This window comes from Gobius niger (genome assembly GCF_951799975.1).
Source record: "Gobius niger genome assembly, chromosome: 9".
Lineage (NCBI taxonomy): Eukaryota > Metazoa > Chordata > Actinopteri > Gobiiformes > Gobiidae > Gobius > Gobius niger.
Genome location: NC_136860.1, coordinates 15,321,764 through 15,346,919, shown reverse-complemented (window position 1 = coordinate 15,346,919; position 25,156 = coordinate 15,321,764). Strand labels below are relative to the sequence as shown.

Here is a 25,156-nt window from a genome sequence, read left to right as displayed (position 1 = left end):
GCGCCCGGGGACCCATCTCCATGATGTGGAGCCAGGCTGATGGTCAGAATCACCTGGCTGGAGGATTCACCTATTGCACATGTTTTTAGTGGTAGGGGAAACCGGAGTACCATGAGGAAACCTACGCAGACACGGGGAGAACATGCAAACTCCACACAGAAAGGCCCCGTCCTGGTGGGAATCGAACCCGGGACCTTCTAGCTGTGAAGCAGAGGCGCTAACCGCTGCGCTACCGTGCCGCAGCACGTAGGAGCGCAGCACAATCATCGCATACAGTTAGTCAGGCCGCAAAGTGAAGTGATTGACATGAAAATCAAGAATCACCTTTTCTTTTTTTTCCTTTTTTCCCCTTAATTCTGATAGGCCCTTGACTGTTCGGTCCCTGGGCTCCAGCCCCTGCTAGCCCATTGGATAAGGTGGCTCTGGTTGGGGATAACGTATTACAAAAGTAACGAGTTACAAAAATATGACTTTTTTCAGTAACTAAGGAATATAACTTACATACACAGCAATATATTAATCATTATAATTTAAGTGTTTAAATGTATAACATTTAAATGTATCAATGGAAAAAAAAACGACTGAATGGGGGAAAGCGAAGGAAAAGGAAATGCACTTTTGCTCGCTGGCATTATTACATTTTCAGTTTATATTTTGCCAAAAGTAACTCAGAAGTAATTCAAAGTATTGTAACTTAGCTACATTTTTGAAGCAGTAATATGTAAGACAAATATATTACATACATTTAAAGTAACTTGCCCAACACTGCTCACTTCCGGGTAGCACTCTCAACCGCATGTGATTGAGAAACTTTTAGTAGTAACTGTAGTTCTTGGAATAGTTTATTCATTCGGCACTTTCATTTTTAGTTTTGTTACAAAAATGGAGAAGGGTATGAAGTGACCTCACCTGGGGACTTCTCCAGAGTCCAACACAAAGCAAAGGAGGAGAGACTTGGAGCGACTCTGTTGCTGCCCAACAGGTCTCTAATATATCGGGCAGTAAGTAGCCTACTGTAAGTAAAAAATGTTAATATTCACATATTATACTTGTGTAGAAAAGACATAGTTTATACAAGGTACTCGTTTCACTTTGAGTAAATCTTCAAGTGGCAATTCATGTTTTGTTTCTCATAAAACATTAGACTTTTGGCTCAAATTACACCATAATCATATGGATAGTAGCGAGTGCTTTAAAAAAAAAAAAAAAATGTACTTGGAGAATAATGATTTGGGCAACTCTGCTCACTCAAAACAATGATACTTAGGCCTATTTCTTTGTTTTCAACATTGCCACAAGCCAAATGAAGAAAATGTGTGTCTGATTATTATTTGCTTGTAGAAAACGTGTTCCTTTCTCCTGAGCTCCCGCATTCCTCCCAGTAGCAGAGAAGACAGCCCCCAGGGCAGTGTGCTTGTTGTGTCAGAGAAAGAGGGTTGGTGCTTTGTTGCTTGTAGGCGTAGGTGGCACAAACACAGACAGCTGGAGCCGGAGTTTTGCTCCTCGTCTGGAGCTCGAGGCGCCCCGTAGAGTGGCACAACACCCTGCAGGATACCGTGGGGACCCATCTGCTGTGGCAAAGCCGGCTCGCTCAGTAATACTACATCCAGGCACGAATATTCCGATTCTCGACTCAACACACCTCCTGTTACCCATCGTGCAGCCAGGCCATTCATGTTGTCAACTGTTTCATAAGCAAATGTCAGAAATATGTGACAAAGCAGATGTTTGGCCTGAAGTATGGCGAACATCTCTGGGCACATCCACATGAAACACAAATACTCGACAAGGGTTAGATCAGAACTTTTTGGCTGGAATGAGCAAAGGTACGTTGGTTGAAGGAATAACACAGAATTTCATGAACTGATCATTGTCCAACTGTTCGGGGGTGGATCAGTCATGGTTTGGGGTTGTGTTGCAGCCAGTGGCACAAGGAACATTTCACGGTTAGATGGAAGAATGGATTAAATTAAATTCCAACAAATTGTGGCAGCAAATGTAACACCATTGGGGAATTCGTTGATGTTAAAAAGAGGTGGATAATGATCCGAAACAAAACTAGAATTTCAAGACCAGTTGGCTGTCTACAAAAGCATATTAAAGAAATAGTTCACCGTTTTTACATACTGAGATGTGTTCTTACCTGAGCTTAGACGAGTTGGTGCGTACCTGTCTGGTCTTTGTGTGTGCCCTCAGTCATGTTAAAAAGGCCAAAGATGTTGTTAGCATTTTGCCTCTCCCAATGTATTCCTATGGCTCCAAACCGGGGGGAAGTTGGAAGCTACGACGCTCCTCCAGGTGCACGCACAAAGACCAGACAGGTACGTATCAACTCGTCTAAGCCCAGGTAAGAACATATCTCAGTATGGAAGAACTGTGTGCCCTCAGTCATGCAAAAAGACCAAAGATGTTTTTAGCATTGGCCTCTCCCAGTATATTCCTGTAGCTCCAAACGGGGTGAAGTTATAAACGACCAAGCTCTTCCACGGGCACGTAAAGACCAGACAGGTACGTATCAACTCGTCTAAGCTCAGGTAAGAACACATGTCAGTATGGAAAAACGGTGAACTATTCCTTTAAAGGTACATTATGCAACTTTTTAAGGGAAAAAAAGTTGGTGTTTGTGCGTATTTGACCTTATAGTGACCCAGCAGCTGCATGAGTGGTCAGCACCTTTACTTTCGATCACGGTGGTCTCTACAAAGCTCCAGGATTAATTGTTTTGTAGGTTTCCTGGTGAGAGGCTCTCGGAGCATCCTAGAGACCACTGTCAACCTTTTTTTTTTTACATATAAAGTTGCATAATGCACCTGTAACAAACTCTATTTTTCCCCCTTTTCCGTTATTATGAAAATGTAATTTCCCCTTTCTTTCATTGTACACATTAACAGCTATTTTTGGACCAAAGATGCTTAAACCTAAGCTAATCGCTGTAAACTACAGAATCAAAATGCACAACAACATTTTTTTTTTTTTACTCAAGTTTATTTCAAAAAAAGTCAAAGAAGTGAACAAAAAAACCTTAGCAACAATCTGCTGAAAAAGTCTTTGGCTTTAACAAACTATAAAACAAAACAAAAACACACCAGAAACATTCCTCAAACTGTACAGATGCCACGGACATTTTTGTGGCACAAGTTAAAAAACAAAACAAAAGAACAATAAACTTTCTTAAAGTTCTATGAATTTCCTCAAGCTGTTTGTACAAAAAAAAATCTTCATAAATTACAACTTTTTCTCTTATAAGTTAACGACGAATCGACGTGGTGGTGGTAACTATTAGGAACTATTTGTCTGTGATGCACCTCTGCGGCTCTATGGCACTTGGTTCCAACACTAGCAGCATAAAACTTTACACGACAGTATCTCACTGTAGTCTCACGTATTACACAGAAATATCAAGTCATAAAAAAAAGGAAAAAAAAAAAACGCATTTCGACAAAGGAAACGCTGCTGCAAATTCAACAAGCCCCAAGACGTGAGGAAAAAGCTCGAGTCCACCACATTTGCCCAAAAGAAAAAAAAGCAGCAACGTAAAGTGTACATAGAATAAACAATCTCCCGATAGAAAATAGGTCTGAAGAAAGTTGTATTTTAAAAAAAATGACCTGAACGTATTAAAAACGGCTGTACCAGCTCCTGAGCGTGGCATTTTGGTCTGAAAGGCGGGCTGGACCTGCTAACCCGGTCATATACAGAGGACACTACAGCTGTGAGGTAGAAAACTGGTCTGGCTGACCACTGGGTTGGACCGCAGGCTTCTTTAAAGACATCATATAACGAGCCTCGGTCACCCGGCGTGATAAAAATAGAATCGTATCAAAACCGCTTGCTTAGTGCCCTGCCACGCAAAGTAGTTCTGAACCTGTTTTGGATGAAAATGAAGTCCCCCAGCCTTCATTCCTGTCCGAAATCATGAACGAAAGATGAAAAAGGCACGCTGTCCAAATAATGCGACTAACATCTGCATAACTGTAAGGAGAACAAGGTGTAGGTCTTGCATATTTGTTGTGATCTTTGGTGAAAGGTTGTCAGTGTGAGGAGCAGTAGAGCATTGATGCTACTGCATTTTATGTCAATATATTTACACAAGGCTGAATGACGTCTGCATTGTTTTTGGGGAACACTTTAGATAATGCAGGTTCCATGTGTAGGTACATGTAACAAGAAAGTAATTGCACATGCGAGTACAGGTCATTTAACATTAAAGATGTACAAAGTGTAACAATGGTGTACAACATGTAGGTGTATGTGTAACGAAGGCGGTGTAATAAAGGCATACATAGAGTTTTACTTTAGAGTACAGCGAGCGCACTTGCAGTTGCACATTAGGTACGTGTATTTTAGTTATGCGGTAATTTTCTTTATCCTTCTCTTTCCCGCTTGTTTCTTGAAGTTACAGGCCTTAGCGTCTCACTTTAGATCACAGTCCACACTTCTAAAAGTAATGAACTAGATCAGTATTAACATCTCAATTTGAGCATAACAATCCAAATTTTAGTTGTGTTGACTAGTTAAGAAGTTGTTGGGCATTTGTCCTAGATTATTTCACTTGTTCTGAGATGTTTCTGACTCGTTTCAATACGTTTCGTCCTTATTTCAGGTAATTTTCTTTGCCAATGGGGTAAGAAAATTTGTCTTATCTCATTGGCAATTTTACTTTCTTATTTCAAGCGAGATTTACCTTAGAACTGGTCTGAAATGTCCCCAAACAAGCAAAGTAAACTTGGTCCGATCAGAAAAAGTGTCTAAATGAGTGAAAACCAACAAAAACAGGATGCATTTCCTCAATTCAAGTCATTTAAGCCAATGCTTGATATTGACTTTTTGCAGTGCACACGTGTATTATGTGGTACGGTGTGTTTGTACACTAGTTGCATGTATTTGAACACACATCCCCTCCCTAACCACGCCCCAATCCTTCTGCGTCCGCGTTCATGACCGTTTCTCAACTCCCCGCCCTCCAGTCGACAGGCCCCTACTCATGGAAAAATTGCAACACGTGACCTCGTGTACTGTGTGTTTCCCATGTCTTGATGTTTTTATGTGTGTGTTTTGCCTTAACTTTAACCTGATTGTAATTGTGCATATCCTCTTTTGTAATTGCAGTTACTTTGAGTTGCATTGTGTACGAAATGCGCGGCAAAAATAAGTTGCCTTGCCTTGTTATGTGACCATTTTCCCCAATTTCTTAAACTCGTATGCCCTTTATAAAGCATTGATCTACATGATGGCCAAAACACCAGCCACTGCACATTGTCCACCTTTGTTACACTTTTACACCCATCATTAAACCTTGCACTTTAATGTGTAAATTACCTGTACGTACATGTGTAATTAGTTTCTTGTTCCCTGTACCAACACATGGAACTCGAGGGCTAAATTGTTAGCGTTTTTTTTTTGTTATGCCGAGTTAAAAAAATAAAAAAAAGAACCCACAAAATATCAAATTTCATACCCCATCCAAATAGTTTACATCACTCTCGAGATAATCAGAGCAGGCAATGTGGAAAGGAGATTTTTGAGCTCATCCTGCTCACCATTCAAGACCCCCACAAACATCTTGGACCAGAAAATGTAAAATGTACATCCAGTAAATCAGATTGTGACATGATCTTGTGTTTGCGGAGAATAGTTAAGGCAAAGTTAACCAGAGCATGATTGACTGAAGAGTTCACACACACAAAAAATGATAGTACAAAACGCATTATCTTAGCAACACTCACACAGCAAGCACAAAAAAAAATGAAAGAAAAAGACATTGTCCGTCATGCACTGTACACACTAATTACACGATCCTTTCGGTGTGATGAGGCTGTGTAAAAAATAAACGTTTCTTGTACGAAAATAAAACTCTGTACAATGTTGAATTTCAGGAAAAGAGGTGTTTTGCAAAGCCTGCGCAAAACAGCGACGGCTTCTTTGCGCGTGTAGTTGTGGTTTTTGTATATTATCTCAGTCAGTGCTACTTTGTTTGTTGATAGGCGTACGGGGACGGGTTACCAGATGAGTCCACCGACTGTGCGCCGTTTTCCTGGGGAAGGAGCGTCTGAAAATCAATATTGTCTTACAAACACATTTGTTTGAACAGATAGAATAAATAAGGCCACATTCACATCGTCGTACGTACCTCTACTGAAACAGGAGTTGACTGCATTTGACCGTACGGTAGGAAGGCTCCTTGGATTGGTGTGTTTGCCGCCACAAACTGGACAAATGTGATTATATAACATGTCAAACCAGGGCTTAATGAGTTCAAGCAGTGAAAAACGTATCTAAATTATGCTCCAGAGTTTGAATATGTCATCTTTATTTGAACGGCCGGGGTTGTGGTTGCCAAACTTTGTTGTCAATGTGATTCCTGAGAACCTACTTTAAAATGTGATGTACATGAATAGTGTAGTATGATGTGGTGTTCCTCACCGCTCCTGCATTTCCCAGTGAGAGGTGACCCATCTGCTGTGTGAGAGGCGTTATCACTGAGGCCGGCTGCAGTGACATAGAGTGTTCCATAGAGGGAGATATCACTGTTCCCTGGAAATACAAAATAACATTAAGGCAAGAACAATTTACTATTCACACACACACATAAAAGTATGAACAAATCTCATAAAATGATTTGTTACTTCTAATAAACACGTCTGTGCCTACACTCTATAAGGTCTGGCTTGATTCCACTTATACAAACAGACTTCGATAATAATATAATGTGTCTCTTACAGGATGAGGCATAATGTAGGGCTGATGAGGCATCCAGGACGGGTTTTGCATCTGAAACATTGCACAAAGAGCCAAAAGGTTTGCACACGAAGAATGTATGGGTTGTTTTCTAGTTACTAATGTACACATGATCCAAAACTACAGCCAACCTGGTACGCAGATACTGGGGAAATGTACGGAGACATGGACGTTGGCGCAATCATCCTGCCATACGCTGGTGGGAAAAATCTGCTGACACAAGATTCAAATGTTTGAGAATCAAAACAATGGCAGCACAGTGTAACATGACACTGGCCTTTTGTGTGTAGCTTACCCGTTCTGCAGAGCAGCTGCACTCGGGTCGTATGTGAGCGTCATCCCGGCCTGGGGGCGGGACAAGGCACAGATTTAGAACAAGATACAACAAATACTTTATTACACTCATGGTTGATAAAACACAAACAATAAGTCATGTCACAGCTTTATACTCTTGTGTAAATAAAGCATTTTATACTTGATGAAAAATGAAAAATGGTGGTATTACAGGTAATACATTACAAATGTCCATCAGGATGTACAGATTTGAATAATGTGTCTTGCTAATATACTGCAGTATAATTTGCTCTCTATACACTAAACATTTAATCAAACAAAGTATTGCTTGTCAATTCAGAGTGGACTTAAAACAACCTACAATATTTTTCTGACTGCCCTGTTATTGCATACATTTGAACCATTCCTTTAAACATACCAGTCTGCTGTCACTGTCTCTCGTCCAACCACGGCCATTTTGAGAATATTTATGTTGACTTTGTCTCTTTTTCTGCCCGCCATCAGCAAACTTGCACAGCAGCGGCTCTACAGGTGCTGAAAGGACAAATTGCATAATATAGAACCCTTATGAACATATGCAACCTTTAAATAACAGCATGTTAGTCTTTCAATAAACTAAATCAGATCTATTAGATATTAAAAAGTGTGATGGATAAGTGCTATTCTTTGCAGTCATGCACCAAAAACAACTTTGTGCACGTCCGAGTCATTTTTGTAACAACCACAAATGGCCAGTTTTAAAACCATTTCTGCTTAGCCTATCTTACACCATCACAATATGCACGCGGCACTATGTTTATAAGCTCTAACAAAGTCATGCTCTTGTGCATTTGCTACTGTCGCTCATTCCCTGCATTGCACATTTACTGGTCAGCCTGGGAAGACGTCTAATTTGGCAGCTGTGGAGCCATAATCCCCTCCCCACTCTGAAGCCAGCACAGACTATTTCAGTCAAATAATCCAATTAAAAAGCTTAGAGTGGGAGTGACAGCCACACAGGGCCGTTTCCTCTGCTCTTTTTTTCTATGAGCTCATCTGCAGCAGACTTCCAGACTCCTGCAGGAGACATGAATCAGTGGGCTGACCAGTTTATTCGGCGCACACTACTCATTAGCCATTAATACATGCACACATTACAGTATGCCTCCCTCCCACGTCTGCACGCACCGCCGTGCACTTTGACACCATGGTAATGACATGCCAGTCTCACCTGGTACACCCGCAGGTGTCTTAATAAACTTCCCATTGAAGTGTGAAATAACAGCGTCGCACTTCTCTGTAGACTCCATCCTGTTGCAGAAAACACATGGAAAACAGTCATTAAAGTTAAGTGAACTCTTAAGATACATTTAAGTGCATCATGGCATGCAATTTGTAGAATGCAGTAACAGATACAGCAAAATGACTGTTATTTTTAGTATAATCTGCAGTTTTTAAAATAAAGTATGGCCGATTGGGTAGCCTGAAAATGCTGATACATCGAGAATTTCAATACAACATAGTACTAACCCCTGCAGAAAGAAGTAGTACAAATATAAATCAGAAGTAGATCAATGTCACCACCAACAGGCCGAACAGTTACTATGAGTGTTTAGATGCAATGTTTGTGTGGGCCGAAAGTGGCACAGGTGATAAAGAGCGAGGCTCATCTTGTCTAAAAACATCTATAGGTAAAAAGAGTCTTACCTCGCAAAGCCTACACCTCTACTATCGCCATTGGAGTCTCTCAGGATCCTGGTGGATATGACCTGCCCAAAGTGCTTCAGCATGTTCTCCAGCTCCTGCTCATCCATCGACAGAGGCAAGTTGGAGATGTAGAGATTTGTGGGGTCTTGCTCTTGTTGCTGCAAAAAATAGAATAAGGTTAAGGTGTAGCTCAGTAAGAAATTACTACAAATAGAAGCTTAAATTGTCTCCTTTTCATAACATACCAAAGCAAAAATAAATGGGTAATTCATTCTTCCTCTAATGATGCAGATGGTGCCGATAATAACTTTAGTTCAGGTCTGCTCAAGGTTCATATCAACTAATTTATTTCTATGTTTTAAAAGGATCAGCAGAAACACAAGACAAGTCTCCAGGGAGCAGTCTTTGCCTCATTAATATTCATTAGGCACCGCTGCAGCTCCAGGGACAGATTGGATTACTACAGGCGTTACGGAGGCAAAAAAATATCAGCAAATATCAATAAACAACACAGAGACTGTGGAAACTAAATAAAGAATGCGTGATTGCTTGGCTCATGAAAATTATATCCAGAAGTGTGGCAGTTTAAGTCGTAATGTGATTTCAGACCGACAGCGACAGGCAACCACTTTCGTACTCCTTCATCGGGACAAAATGGAGTCACCAAAGCACCTACAATAGGCTATAACATGCATGTCTGGAAACAATAGGAGGTATGAGCCAAAGCATTCTTGCCATATTCATTTTGTCTTTGAAATGGTGTGCTGCAAATCACCATCTCTGCCATTATGTTGGTAAATTCTGCCCCACATTACGAAACTTCATTAAAACGCACATAACTGACAGGGAGAAAACACAGGGAGCCTTTCAGCCAGTCTTTGTGCCGGGTAAAGTCTGGAGTTCATGAAGGCATTCACCTTCCACAATAGCCAGATTAAAGTCAACCAGGCTGCTCCGAGCTGCTCTATTTAATTAAAAACCAGTCAAATGGGTGCACGGAGGCATGTCAGGAAGCTCTGCAGCAGACCCCACCAGAGGAAAACCAGGCCAAGGACTCTTTCCCGCTTTTGTATGGGAACTCGTTTAGCCCTCCATGTCAGGTCGCCATGACAACACACAGCTATTTACTTCCTGTTTTAATGTCACAGAGAAATATGACCTTGTCCTCAGACGCGGGATTTAACTCGCATGCAAAAATGTATGCTAAAACCCGAGGGTTTTCCGCGCAGTGCGGAATTGACAGTCAAAACAAAATTTGTCAATGTTAAGCAGACAGAATGACTGGTCTCTTGTTCTAAAGCGGATTGAATGCACGGCGCTAACAGCGGATACCTTCTCTCGTACGTCATTGAGCTGTCAGCGCGCTGTAACCCGAGCCCGCACAACCAGAGCCTGACTGTTGACACTGTTCTGCGAAGCAAAAACCCGGCTTGGAGGACTCAGCTCTCCGTGTATTCCTCCGCAAAACTGTATGTGCAGCAAGAATTACAAGCACTGAAGTGTTGTAAACAAACCTTATCGCGCTGACCATCCTGTGTCTGCGTTCAGAAGAGAGGAAGTCAAGCATGGTTCTGGCTTGGTTCAAACTTTAAACCAAGCTAGTTATGAGGCACAATAATAAGCCACACAACTGACTGATAGAAGAGATTGCTCACATGAATTGCACACATCATTTAAACGTAAGTGAAACTAAAAAAAACAACGCTTTGATCTGAACTCCACATTCCTCACTGACATAAATATGATGAAATCAGCATGAGGGCTTGGACAGTCTTATGTGAAAGCTTCGACGGACTGCTTCTTTTTTAGTTTTCCACCGACGAGACACAAAGAACCCCCAAAAGAAACCACGGCACCGTCTTCCAACTTCCCTGCTGCCCGGTTGCCATTTCCCGCCATGGACAAATTGGCCACATACTATAGACGTGGACATTCTTGCCATTTGCTGGCACTAGACCACCGTGTCTAATAAAATCCCTCTACCAGTCTTACACACTAAATATAGGATGTCTTAATAACTGCTTTATAGTTCACCGGCGGCTGAGCTGTCTGGTGTGGACTTGCAGATGGTGAGAAACGGTGGTACAGGGTTCACTGTATGGATGTGATATCGGGATTAGACTGTAATGAATCCTCACCTTTGCCATCTGAGCTTGGACACCAGCCGTCTTCAGGGCAGCCACAGCTTTCTGAGCTGCCGTGGGGTTGTCAAAGTCCACAAAACCATATCCTGCGAGGAAATGTTGAGGCCATTTTAATATAGCAAGAAGCACAGGTCATACAGATGATAGAGGATTTCAGCTGAGCATTTACAACAGAGGTAAGCAAACTGTGGCCCGTGGGCTGGATCCGGACCCTGAAGCAATTTCATGCGGCCCTCTTTCCATAGTATATATAATTTTTTCGGCATTTTACACATGTATCATGTATTAGGGGTAACATGACCATCCCCAACCCGAGTGGGCTCAAATTCCTTTACAATATTTACAATTACCATCAAGCTTAACCAGATGTAATTAGGCACTCGTTTTGCGATGGGAGAAAGTTGAGCAGGATTAAGTTCAAGTTATCATCGGTGCGGCCCTTTAACCCAATTCAGGTTACTAATGTGGCTCCTTGTAAAATCAATTGCTCACCCCTGATTTACAGTGTATACTGATGCTTGTCAATTCTATATATGTAGTTCTAAAACTGTGGTACATGTACTACTAGAGGTGCTCAGGGTCATCTGCATCTAATAATTTCCGTTTCCGTTTCAATGCATTCAGTTTTTTATCATTTAGACATGGGGAAACACCCAATGTAAACATAATTTCCATTCACCACAATATAGGGCTATTTTCGGCCCGGTTTAGTTTCATCAATCCAAATGTTGGTACCATACTACCATAGTGTCCTTGAACATCATAGTTCAGACGCCTTGTCTCTAGTGTCTCTAAACACTAATGTATATGAAAAAAAGCAAAGACGTCTTCCCTCTTCTTTGCACCTGTGGGTGTGTAATACTGTTATCCTATACTTCGAGTGTAAATGCATCACATGCCGACAAGTGACTGGTCGCAGTGACGCACTAATAGACAATGGCTCGGGGCGTACAATAACTCGAGCTGTCTGGCTGCTTGTTTTCTCACTTGCTCAGCTTGGTATAGCCACATTGCTATCCAACGTGACTAAAGTCTGGATGGATTTCACACTTTGATTTGGATGTTGGACCAATTTTTGGGCAAGCACAGCCAGGGAAGTTGTTTTTCACAGCGGGATGTTCCAACTTGAGACAAATTCTGTAGTACACACCTTTGCATTTATTCGTTGTCTTGTCCATTATGGCTTTTGTCGAGACGATTTTGCCATACCTGGGGGAGAGAAGCAGACAGAAGTGGAGTTGTGAGTAGGATTGCATACCAGGCGAATTGGAGGAAGGGTTGAGCAAGAGCCGATGACATCATTGTGAAAACATGAGAAACAGGAAGTGGTTTCCATTTGCTGCTGAAAGTCCCCACCATGAGAGTACAAAGTCAAATAGACCCCCTTTTTCCGCTTCAAGCAGAGCCTTCACCCAGAAGGACTTTTCGATCTCCTTATTTTACTTCAATGCACTTTTTCCAGATAAAACAAAAAAAATAAACACTGAGGCTTTCACTTCCAGTAAAATGACTTAAGCAAGAGAAGTGGTCTAAGAAGAGGGTGGTTTTTCTTTCTGTGCCAAGGATTAGGCTAAACACTCAAGTGGGTGAAAGATCGTGAACTTGCGACCTTCCTTTATCTGAAGCCTAATTTTACACCTTGTGGAACAAGTGTGGTTTAGTGAACCATCACCAATACAGTAAGAATGTAGTACAAAGGAATCTTAGCCCTGACTAACGTCATAGTCACACTAGCGCCGCTTTTGAGTCATCGTTCTGGCTACATTTTTGGAGATTTTTGAAGTGCTTTCACAACCTTTACGATGAGTAATAAATAAAAAAGCACACAGTGTAGGATATCCATTAAAATAGTGATTTCTATATGGCCATGATTAAATGTGCTGCCCTAACATAAAGTTTTAGAAATTAGCGGCACTTTGAATTTAAATCTCTTTTATAATAACTTTACTACACACCTTTTCCTGCAATTTCTTTAGCTTTTACTCAAACTTCGGTCATTTTCTCGAGGTTCCTTTCTTTTTGTTTCCTGGCTAACTGGAGCAATAAATTAGACCCACAGACAGTATATAAATAAACACTATATCAGCTTTTCTTTCACAGTGCATTATATTTTTTGTTCTTTCTTTCTTTCTTTTTTTAGATTATACACAAACTAAAAGAAAGAGGATTCCAGATCGCACCAAAAGGGCAGCACAGTTTTCTTGTAATCAGAACAGTCTCCATGGGATCTGACCATGTTTAAAGCTAACCCCGTGCAGACCTCTACAAACGTTTGTAGTGAAAGGCATGCAAGGTATTCTAGTAGTTGACAGCTCATAATTTAGTTTCTCAAACGTTGACTCTGCTGACGGTGAACTCAATCTGGAATCAGAGACATAAACCCCTCATTGAGTGCATTTCCATGTGCTCGAATATCCCGGTTATTAGTCACATCCTCATTATGACTATTCTGTTGTTCACATGCGTCAGAGAAACAAGGTTAGTCGTATCCCTGTTTACACGAGCAACCACAATATCCTGGGTATTTAGGCCTCAGAGTGGGAGCAATGCTGCTGACAAATGGCTTATTTGAACGTTTCTCTAAACACAGACAAGAACTATCCACGGAAGGACTTGAGCGCTTACAACAGTTGAGCTTTGTCACAGCTTCAGCGACAGACGTGAAAAGTGGAAAAAGAAAAGACAGTGCAGGTTTGCCCAAAGTGACAGTTTAGTCCGAGTGCAGCGCTGACAAGTGCTGGATCTACAACAGAGCGAAAAAGTGGTCGTGTTTTAAAGTTTATTGCAATGTTTTGTTTATTTTTACAAGGTAAAACGTTTAAAAAATCCCAAAAGCTATAAGTAAATTTCTGCGCCTGCTGGAATTGTTTTGAAAGCTTGCACATGCTCAGTACGACCGCAGTGGTAAGAAACCAGGTGGGAGAATGTCCCAGTGAAAGTATCCTGGCTTCTGCTACCAGGATATTGGCTTATCCGGGAAATCATAATACTCCATTTACATGGACATAGACAAAACCAGGATACTTCAAATCCTTGTCAATAACCAGGATACTTGAGTGAAAGTAAACCCACGTATTGTAGTAGAGATTTCATTCTTGTAGTCGAAAAACAGCAAGAAGAAGCCTCTGAAGATACTGTAGAAGTGAAACATCCTCAGCTCGACCTGCACTGACCAGTTACAGTATTTGAAAACCACTTCTAGGATGAATAAGTCCTGGATGGAGCTGGGTACCGTTAAACGATACCAGTGTCGGTATGGAAATTCAAGTTTGGGTACTACTGGTATTGAAAAAATAAAAGTATTGAAAGCAGGAACTAAAAAATACATAAATAAATAAAAATCTTTAGAGACCAAGTTTTGATGGTGTTGGTCCAGGACATCATTAAAGGACGTTACTTGGTTGCTTGATATCAGAAAAAGTCTTGTTGAAGTACCCGTATTGAAAAATATGTAACAGTACCCAGTCGTAGTCCTGGATGACTAAGAGTCTTCACAAATCTATTACTAATGGCACATGTAATCGTAATCTTAATACATGTCAGAGACCTCTGCCCATCAACCCCAGCAGAAAGTGCATAAGATCAATAGAGCGGCTCAATAACTGTAATACAGAGAGGAAGTGTGCTACTCACGCCTGGCAGAGCTTGACCAGGTCATGGTCTGTGGTGGAGGGGGCCAGGCCGCGGATGTACAGGTTGGTTTTGCTGAGCTGCTCCCAGCCGGCCGTGCTGCCGCCGCCGCTGCTGTTGGTGCTGGGGCTGGTGGGGGCCATGGGCGGTTGCGACGAGGGGGCCACAGGCTGCAGGGGCGCACGAGAAAAGAGTAAGTACAGATTGAAATGAAATGAAAGAAATGGCAGTGTTTGAAATAACACACTCTAGCTATGAACATATAATTACCACCTTTATATACAGTATTTAAAGGTGCCAAACATGCAATTTACACATGCAGTCGGTGTGACAATGGAAATGTGTTTAATTCTCTCATTTTAAACACATTTTTCTCTGCTAATTTATGGTCAAAATTGTTTTCACCTTAAATACTGTTATATTGGATAAGATTATAGCAATACCAGAACATGTTCCATAAATCAACGATTATATAAAGGCTAATGTTAACCGCTGATGGCAAAAACTCTACATGCTGGGTCAATTCCTTTACTATTAACTAAACATCTTCCTCTTACTGTGTGTGCACTACTACTAAACCTTTACTTAAATGCCATACTTTTTTTTTTTTTAACCCAAAAGGTTATTATTGTTGAATTCGCATCTTAAACCAATTTGACCCACATCAGGGAATACGTGATGTGATTTGTGTCTCTTCTTATCATGTGAAAGATCCGCAACGAAAGCTTTGATTTAAAGGTGCATTACGCAACTTTTCATGCAAAAAAAACCTTTATATTTGTGTGTATTTGACCCAGCGGCTGTATGAGTGGTCAGCATGGCGCCTTTACTTTCGATCATGGTGGTCTCTACAACACTCCAGGATCAATTGTTTTGTAGGTTTTCTGATGACAGGGTCCATCCGCAGTGAAAACCTTCCAAACCTATGTTCCTGGAGCGTCCTCTAGACCACAGTGGTTGAAAGTAAAGGTGCCATGCTGACCACTCATACAGCTGCTAGGTCACTACAAGGTCAAATGCACACAAACATCAACTTTTTTTGTCCACATAAAAAGTTGCATAATGCACCTTTAAATCTACAAATTTGAAGTGCAACCTTTCAAAAAAAAAAAAAAGAGTGTGAAAATTAAAACCAGGCGCCATACAAACTCACACTCATTCTTGTGTTCACGCGGGGTTTATTTAGCTGTATTAAACGGTCGTCACACAATAACGGGAAATATAGCTCTGTCATGACACTAGCTTTTAGTTGAAATAATAAATGCTCATTCAGAGCACAGATTTATAAGTGCACAGCAAATCCCTTCACTTTTTTCAAGGGTCAGCAAATTCAGTGTCTACACGGACCGGTGCCTCAGTCACGTCGCCCCCTCCCTGTTGAAGCCGTGGTTAACAGACTTTTTTTTTCCTCAATCGTTTGACACTGTTATAAAGTTGTCAGCTCGATTGTGATAATTTGTCAAAACAAAGACTTCGACCAAGACGAGGCAAATATTGGCTAAAACCTGGGAAATTATGACTAAAACTGAACTTGCGCGACCATGTGTTTTTGTTTTACACTGTAGCAAGAAAAATGCATACGGTAAATATCAGTCACATGGAGGACCTTAGGAATTTTGCGATATTATGGCTGCAAAAACAATAATATTGTTGGTGCATTGCTTGGTTAGAAAATAATTGTCCTTGACAGACTGCAAAAGGGTAGAAAAAACAGACAAATTTATCCTAATTTATTTCAAATGTTTTCATTTTGTCCACATAATTTTCCTCACCCCCCATTTAATCCACTTTTTTTTCTTTTTACCTAATTCTTAACATTTTATTTCCCTTTTTTTTACCTCCATTTTTCTTCATTCTTTTCCCCCATTTCCCCCCATGTTTTAGCACATTTCTTGCTATTGGAGATAAAGTTAATTTTGCATGTCTTGCAAACAGCAATTTCGATAGTCGCTCTATAATAATGTCATACATTGTGCAGCCCTAATTTTAGCATTCACACTTAAAATACCAATGCCAAGTCGTCAAAACACCGAGTATTCAAAAAGTCTGAAGATGCCTAACATTTGGACTGCTCAATAGTAAATTGGTAAAAGGTGGCGATACCCTGGACTGTCTTCTTCTGGGATTTGTCAGTGATTATCCCCCTCAGTCCCCCGCCCTCTCAGAGACACCGCGAGCTGAGAGGAAGCTCAAGGAATCTCAGGCATGAAGCGGTGACAGGATTGAGCAACCCCAGCCTGGACTTTAGCCCAGAGGACGTTCTCTCGTGACGGACTACTGGCCTGTGTCATGTCCGGCCAGTGCATCGGCCGTGAGATCATTGTTCATTATGACAGCAAATTCAGACACGCAGTCCTGAAATTAAAGTGGTAGTCTATAAGATTGCAAAGTGAGGAGAGAGTGAGAGTGAAATTTGATTTGGACAAGAAAGCCACTCCTGTTTTGCTAAATGAAGAGAGTGAGAACAAACTTTCAAAAGCAAACAACCCAGCTCACTCCCCCTCTCCTCCTCCTTTCGCAAGCTCGTCTCATTGGTCAAAATGATAGCCCGGGGGTTTCGGAATAGATGCAGAAATCAGCAAAAAGAGGGACTTTAGAAAATATATAATGGTTTAATATTACTTGTGTTACGTCAAATTGCGCAGTCTATTGCATTTGTAAAACATTCAAACTTACAAACTATCACTTTAATATAGTTGACAAAACATCATGCAAAACTATTATACATTTGTTTGTTTGTGGTTCCTTTTTTCTTGTGGTTACCTTTATTGAATTGTATTAGTTTCAAAATATCTGGAGAGTTAGTCTTAGTCCTCATCAACAACTTTTGTATAAGGTTGTGTTCAGATGTGGTCAGCAAATATTTAAATTTTGACAAAAAATGATGACATATGAGTCGATGAAATTGACGCTGCATGGTCGGGATTGTATAGTACTCGCTTTTTAATCTGATTCTTCAACCCATCAGATGTTGGGACCCAGTATTGTTGAAGGGTTCCCCACGTTTGGGACCATACCTGTTATTTAGCCTTAGAACTTAAAATGTCACATCAGTTTGGCATGCTGTAATACAAGTTTATTTCAACCACACATTTGGCTTAAAGCCGCATAACACCTGAAAGACTAGAAATATGCTAGATTAATGTTTAACAGGCTACATAACCCGGACTGGACAATACTTAACAGTTTGAATCACTGCTTTACGCTGTCATTTTATTTCATATTTTGCCATTGTTGTCATTAATGAGCCAGACAAAATGGCACAGGCCTTATCCTGGGACATCAGCAAGACAAGAGAATGAGCATTATTATTACTGTGAGCTGTGCATGTGTCGTATTAGTATTCCTTATTAATTTGCTGACGCGTGTGCGAATAGCTCTGAAAAGACTGCTTAACTAGCAATAAATGGTTTGTTTTCACATGTTTGACACTTTCACTTCATTAATACAAAGCTAACCTTTTTTGCACCAGTTCAAAAATAGTTCATTATTTCTTCCAAGTAAGATAGTTATTTGTGAGAGAAAATGAAAACCAAGGTCCTCTTCCTGCTTAAAGAAAAAAAAAATCTCTATTGACATTTTCTCTAAAAGGCTTTTAATGCACGATGCGGAAGATACGAAAAACATCTGTGAATACATGGATGGTTCTTTAATATAGCTATTAAAATATTTACAAAGAATTAAATTACTAACCATGGTCAGTTAGGGAATCCATTAGCCATACCATGAAAAAGTGAACAAAAGCTGCGATCAATAAGCTCCTCATTCAGGCAGAATGCATTTAGCTGGTGGGTCCACTCATGCTTGTCAACATTATTTGGTTAGTCCAATGTCAAAAAGTCATTTTTCATTTCATTTTTTTCCGCTTTATTTCTTTAACTTATAAAAGGAAGAGAAAATCCCTTCTTGCTAATGCATGTGTTTTAGCGCCATTCTAAGCTTTCTCATACTTGGCCATTCAAGCCTCCTTGTTTACTGCACTCTGCACAGGCATACAGTCCATTAGTGCACAGTAAGAGTGCATCATTAGCTAATAACCAGTAATGGATCTATAATGCATTTGGGAACAATATCAAATGCAACGCGAGACGCCATCAAACATTTGTGGGTCAATGTACAACTTTTTTTCCATGTACCTTATGGCTCTTATGGCTATATAGAATATTTATAAGATTATTTCTGATGCTTCGTAATTATTACAACAAATTGGATCATGTTATCTTATTAGCTTTCAACTGAGGCATCGCACTGGACGACAGGCAGCAAACCAAAAACTCTACGAAAACAGCGGCAGAAAGGCGACGAAAACACCACAAAAAATGGACATAAACGCGGCAAAGATAAGACGGAAAAGTTGCTATCAGTTTTGTAGATCTTAGCTTTCAAATGAGGCGTAACACTGGCCTAGGCTGTACGCTCCAGACGAGAAGCTTTTACATTTGGATAAAGCTGAACAAGTTATGTACATATGTCTACTTTATATCAACTTGTTATAAACAGATAGTTGATATTCATATTTCATACAATCCTTAAAGGTGCCATATGCAACTCTTTATGCGGGAAAAAAAAGTTGATAGCTGTGCGTATTTTACCTTGTTGTGACCTAGCAGCTGTATGAGTGGTCAGCATGGCGCCTTTACTTTCCATCACAGTGGTCTCTAGGACGCTCCAGGATCAATTGTTTGGATGGTTTTCTGATGAGAGGCTCCGTCTGCGGTGAAAACCTTCCCAACAATTGATCCTGGAGCGTTGGAGAGACCACTGTGATGGAAAGTAAAGGCGCCATGCTGACCACTCATACAGCTGCTGAGTCACAACAAGGTCAAATGCAAACAAATATCAACTTTTTTTTGTGTGCATAAAAAGTCACATAATGCACCTTTAACTTTCTTGATTAATCAATGACGAAATGTTGTTAGCTTCACTTTCAAATTTTAAACTATTGCAAGCCATGTGAGAACCATTTTTACATCGCCTTTGACCCAAATATCAGGAGAAAAAAAAAGACTTCCTCTTCGTACTCCTAAATTTTGCCCTGGCCTGACCACACACACATACACACGCGCAATCTTGCATTTCTATCTTAGTGAGGACACACATAGACATAATGTATTACCCAGACCCTAACCCTGAACCCTAAGCCGCTAACGCTACCGTTCAAAGACGTTTGGACCACCCAAAATGTCCTCACTTTCCAACTCACTCTGTTGGTTAAAAACTCAAACTGGTCCTCACAATGTCGTAATTGCAAGAACACACACACACACACACACACACACACACACACACACACACACACAATCTTTAGCATTAGCCACCATGATGGGGCAGGGCGGCACTTATCAGGGACCTCCAGACGAGCAGAGCCTGTCATATCCGAGAGATGGAAACTCTAAGCATTACTGTAACAGGCCTCGCCCCTTGAGCTCTCGATAGATGAAAAATAAAAAAAGACTAGAAAAGGCTGACTGTACGCCTCTTTAAAGCATTGAGCTAAAGGCGGCTCAAATCCATATGCAACTGGGACAAACGGGACCGCATCAGTGAACAATAAGTCATGTATGTCCAATTATGCAGGCTTACAATATAGAAACGCCAATACGGTTAGCAGCAACTGTTTCCAATATAACAATGTGAGCTTAAGAATAGGGACAAGGCGAGCGCTTGGGATTTACATCAATGTCCCATTCATAATGTTTTCAATTGATTTATTGTAGCCTGACGTCGCTACAAAGGCATATCCCAAAATAGCCGCGATGCAACCATATTTGAAAGCACCAAGCAGTATACGAGTGAAAGAGTGCAGCAATCATCATATCTTACTTTGTCAGGATTTTTAAGAATTGTGGGTATGCCTTACTTTATATTTCACTTTTCATCACTTCAAATGACGTATGGGAAACTGAAGTCATTTAGTTCACATCTTCTGTCGGAATAAAAAGGAGGGAAGCAGTCAAACCTCTTAACCCCCCGCCTTAACCGAGCACATTTTCTCCAGTTCAGTTTTACCCAAATCTAAAAGCTTCCCCACTGGAGCTTACAGTGGAGATTTGAAAGCTAAGACCTACAAAACTGATGGTGACTTGCTCGTTGCGTTGTCGCTGTGTTTATGTCAGGTTTTTGTATTTTTTTGTGTCTTGTTTTTCTAATGTTTTGCTGCTCTGTCCATCGCTTTTTCCCCCCTGCTAGTCGACGCTTTTTTTTTGCGTGTTTTCGTCACATTTTAGTCACATTTTTTGTCGTTCTTTTGTGGCTCTTTTTTTGTGGCTTTTTTATCACTTAGTCGTGGTGTTTTTGGTGCTTCTGTTTGGTGCTGTTGCGTTTTTTTCATCCTTGTTTTCGTCGCTGCTTTTTCCAAGAAGCGTTTAGATTTGGGTGAAGCCAAACTGGAGAGAATGTTCTCGGCTCAGGTGGGGGTTAAGAGGTTGTGAAGCTTAGAATGAGTGACAGAGTGACTTTCAGAAGAAGCAAATGGCTTTAGTTGCCGCTGAAAGGCAATACACTCATCAATCGTACACATGAATAGTTAGTGAAAGGCAACAATGTCAACACAACTGTACCATAAGCCAAAAAGTCAACAATCAGCAGTAGAACATCTCCGCCACTGTAGCATCAGAATAACTGTGGTATTTTACTTTAACACCATCTCAGAACTTGATGCAACACAATCCAACTAAGTCTGTGGGGAATTACACCAACATGTTCTATGAATGAATGAACAAAAGTCTGTTTGTGATATGGCCCCTTTAGTGTATATGTGCTATTGACAAGAATAGTACTTTGTAAGTAACTAATCCCTGCAGACATAAAGTAACCTAGCATCCGCAGCAAACAAAGTGGGTGCACTCGTGGTTTTGTAGCCACTTCATTTGTGAATCAAAGCATGAAATCTAGAGGAGGCTTTGGCGAAATTTAAGCTGAGCAAACATGTTTGTGCAAGTAACAAGTAAGTTGTAATAATAAGTTAGTTGTTGGGTGAGAAATTACAACAAATCAACCTCTTTTTTTATTATTATTTGTTTTATCAGCCTTTCGATTCCCATCAAGGTGCAGTCGCCAGGCGCGCAGCACTTTCCCCAGACCATAAGAGAAACAATATGTCAGTAATTTGTCATGTTGTGTTTATGTAAATATAATTTTGCAGCTTGGACCTGGCACTAGCCTGTCCCAGTGCATCAGAGCTCGATTGAAGCGCAGGCCAAGCAGCCAGCAGGTATTTTAATTATCTCGCCTATCTGGATCTTACGTCACGCACAGAGACACAACAGGCGTTTACCAAGACACAAACGCGTTTAAGTTTTTGCGAGTCTGCACCGGGTTTATTTACCAGTTGCTGCTGGCTTTGAAGAAGTTATTCCACAATAATTACTGTGTTTTTACCTGCTTGCGATACGGAGTCCTCAGAGGGTGTCCAGAATGAGCAAAAATCATCCTCACTTGAAATGCGTAATAGTCAAGCTTTAAATCCTGTAACTAAGAGTAAAAAAAGAGTGTCAAACGCTCCTCCTTATTCCGCCAAGGGACAGGAACCGTAGCGTGTGCGCATATTAGCTGTCCATAGCATTATTGTCGTCGTCGTCTATCCGGCTACAGTCTCCACAGCGAATTGTCCCAACTTCGCCTGCCCAGCCCGTGCGTTTGACTGGCTTCATTGATTTGCAGTCAGCGCTGCGCAGCGCAGACGCGGCTACGGCGGAGCGCACCATTACGCGCTCAGTGTAGGGGTGTCCAGAAATTCTGTCATTGGAACACGGAGATATTTCAACGCTTTTTGTAACAAATATGGATCGAAACAAGGGTAGAATTGAGTAGCTTTGATAAATGTGAACATGTAGTGAGCAATGCCGTTGTTGCTATGTGAACTCCTCTTATTAGGACTTGTTTCCTCCACTGTTATTGTTTGCGTGATAAAGCATGCATACCTGACATTCCACTCGTTGGTTGATCCTGCTTCTGTCAAGAGTGGGTATATTTCTTGAGAAACTGTAACTCAAATGTGTTTTGTTACAAAATCTATTCTTTGGTGACAATGATGAATGACGAAAGAACCATTGCTTTATTGGAGGAATAAGCCTAGACGCAAAATTCAACATCTTCGTCTTCGTCTTATTTTTTCTTTCAAGAATTAAGAAAGATCAACAATAGCAATCCATCAGAGAAGAAAAGCAAAATGACAGTACAGTCTTTCATTACAGCTGTATTTTGCACAAGCAAGTTTACGTGTGCTTGTCTCTTGGTAGTTTGCATGTCACCAATAGACTCTGTAGAGATTTGCATGCACAAGTGGACACTAAATATAAATGTGTTATCCTTGAGATGAAAGGAAATGGTATTTCAGTCCTGGATAGGGGCCAACTTGTTGCAGGCATGATTTGTATGTCTAAGTTACTATTGAACTCTTTTATTTTATGTTTCTAAACTATAATATTTATCAGAATGTTTTTAATAAAAGGTGTTTATTTTGCCGATAGATGCTGGATGCTGGAGAGTTTTCCTACGGCTGCTGAGGGAGGAATTTATAGCAGCAGGTAAGAGAGACAGAGCAGGCAATAAATCAAACGCAATCTACCCACCACTGTCAGCCCTGATTGGAAAACCAACACTGGTGGCAGGAGGCGGGAATTAATGGTGCAACGCGGGCCCCATACCAAAACCGCTGTCATGTTTGGACTTTATCGACCTTAAATCTTATTTACTAATCCACTTCCAATCAGGATATCGCCGTTATATACGTTTGATGTCTCTAATGACAGTGTAATCCTTATACATGTGGCTATAACCTATTAAGAACAATGATAGGGTATATAGGTCAGCTTTAGGGCATGGAGCGTGTGTGGGGCGGTCAGTGGGTCAGCGTTATCGGAAGAGGAGAGGCATCTGAATCAGCATTTCCTCAGGGATCCACGGGGAGGGGGGGGGGGGGGGTGGGGGTGGCAGGGAGAGGCGAGCTCCTGCCAAACCACCTGCTTTTATCAAAGGCAGAATGGAAAGGTTATCTCACTCTGAACCTCTGAAAAAACATTCATAATAATAGTGAGGAAAGAAGAAGAATACACAAAGCAATCTTCTAAATATTGCAATGGATTGACCATATAGTATCAAATAATATCCAATCAACCATGTTTTCAATTCAAACTAATGAGATTAGTGTTATTAGTGTTGGGTTTTGTCTGAAGTTGTCCCAATGATACTATTCGGCTGATAGTCGAACCTTGGATCCAGGAGGAACAATGCGGTTTTCGTCCTGGTCGTGGCACACTGGACCAGCTCTATATCCTCCATCGGGTGCTCGAGGGTTCATGGGAGTTCGCCCAACCAGTCCACATGTGTTTTGTGGATCTGGAGAAAGTGTTCGACCGTGTCCCTCGTGGTGCCCTGTGGGGGGTGCTCTGGGAGTATGGGGTCCCCTATGCTAAGGGCTGTCCGTTTCCTGTATGGAACTTGGTTCCCATTGCCGGCAGTAAGCCAGACCGGTCTCCGCCAGGGCTGCCCTTTGTCACCGGTTCTGTTCATTACCTTTATGGACAGAATTTCTAGGGGCAGCCAGGGGCCGGAAGGCGTCCTGTTTGGGAGCCTCCGGATCTCATCTCTGCTGTTTGCAGACGATGTTGTTCTGTTGGCTTCAACAAATCAGGACCTTCAGCTGCTCTGGGGCGGTTTGCAGCCGAGTGTGTAGCGGCCGGGATGAGGATCAGCACCTCCAAATCTGGGACTATGTCTCCGAGCTGGCCTGGTGTCACCTCAGGGTCCCCCCAGAACAGCTGGAGGAAGTGTGTGTGGATCGGGAAGTTTGGGCATCTCTGCTGAGACTGCTGCCTCCGCAACCCGGCCCCAGATAAAGCAGATGAAGAAAATGGATGGATGGATGGATGGATGTCCCAATGAGTCTGTATTCTATGGCTGTTCCTGCTAGTTAATGTGGCTCTTAAAAGCAAATACAGCAGTGGTGCCCAAAGTGCGGCCCGGGGGCCAAATGTAGCACAATTTTTGGTGTCTCTCAGGCTTCTTGTTAACATGGCACACATTGCCAGTTTTACTGCAAGTTTAATAATTCTGCATGATTAAAACCTCAAAAACGAACATTTATGGTGAGACAGAGCTGACATTATGGTGCCAGGCCTACAACTCCGATCTGTGGATCTCCATACTGTACACATCAATATGCGGCCCTCAATGAAAAAGGGTTTTGACAACCCTGCATTACAGCTATATGGTGTATAATATAACAAGATGAGATAAGATAAGATAAGATAAGCCTTTATTGATCTCACAATGGAGATATTTACTTGTTACATTCAGCTCTCAGAAACACTCAGGGTGTGCAAATAGGCAGGAAATGTGTGGAAAAAACAATTAAATATTAAGTACTGGTATCTTATATAAAATGACTACCAAGAACTTTGTGGGGACAAAAAGTTAAAACAATAAATAATGATAAAGTAAACGGACTATAACAAAAAAGTTATAGTTTGTGTTAGCAGTGCAGGTTTACAATCATGGCGCAAGTGGTCAATAAAGTGACGCAGATGCAAATTCAGGGATTGTTGATGTATTTCTGCAAAGGGGTATATATAGATATATCTAGACATAGAACAAAGTAAGAAGCAATTTGCGTTAAGTGTTTTGAAAAAAAATTTTTGGAGCATTTATATAAACTGTACTGT

The 25,156-nt window shown here is 41.1% G+C and overlaps 1 protein-coding gene across 2 annotated transcripts; it reads right to left on the bottom strand.

Annotated features, from left to right (window-relative positions):
* Positions 1 to 5,075: 5,075 nt before the first annotated feature.
* On the bottom strand, positions 5,076 to 22,133 carry rbms1b (RNA binding motif, single stranded interacting protein 1b). 2 transcript variants are annotated; one of them, XM_079562959.1, is made up of 13 exons: positions 21,873 to 22,133; positions 14,496 to 14,662; positions 12,013 to 12,071; positions 10,857 to 10,948; positions 8,719 to 8,876; positions 8,243 to 8,322; positions 7,451 to 7,566; positions 7,034 to 7,083; positions 6,870 to 6,948; positions 6,721 to 6,771; positions 6,424 to 6,534; positions 6,131 to 6,208; positions 5,076 to 6,049 (listed from the first exon to the last, which is right to left on the bottom strand). In XM_079562959.1, the coding sequence occupies exons 1-13, from the start codon at positions 21,921 to 21,923 to the stop codon at positions 5,966 to 5,968; spliced, it is 1,176 nt and encodes a 391-aa protein (XP_079419085.1). In that variant the 5' UTR covers positions 21,924 to 22,133; the 3' UTR covers positions 5,076 to 5,965. The 2 variants fall into 2 exon arrangements, with proteins under 2 accessions (XP_079419085.1, XP_079419086.1); XM_079562960.1 differs by having other exon boundaries at positions 5,076 to 6,034.
* Positions 22,134 to 25,156: the final 3,023 nt, after the last annotated feature.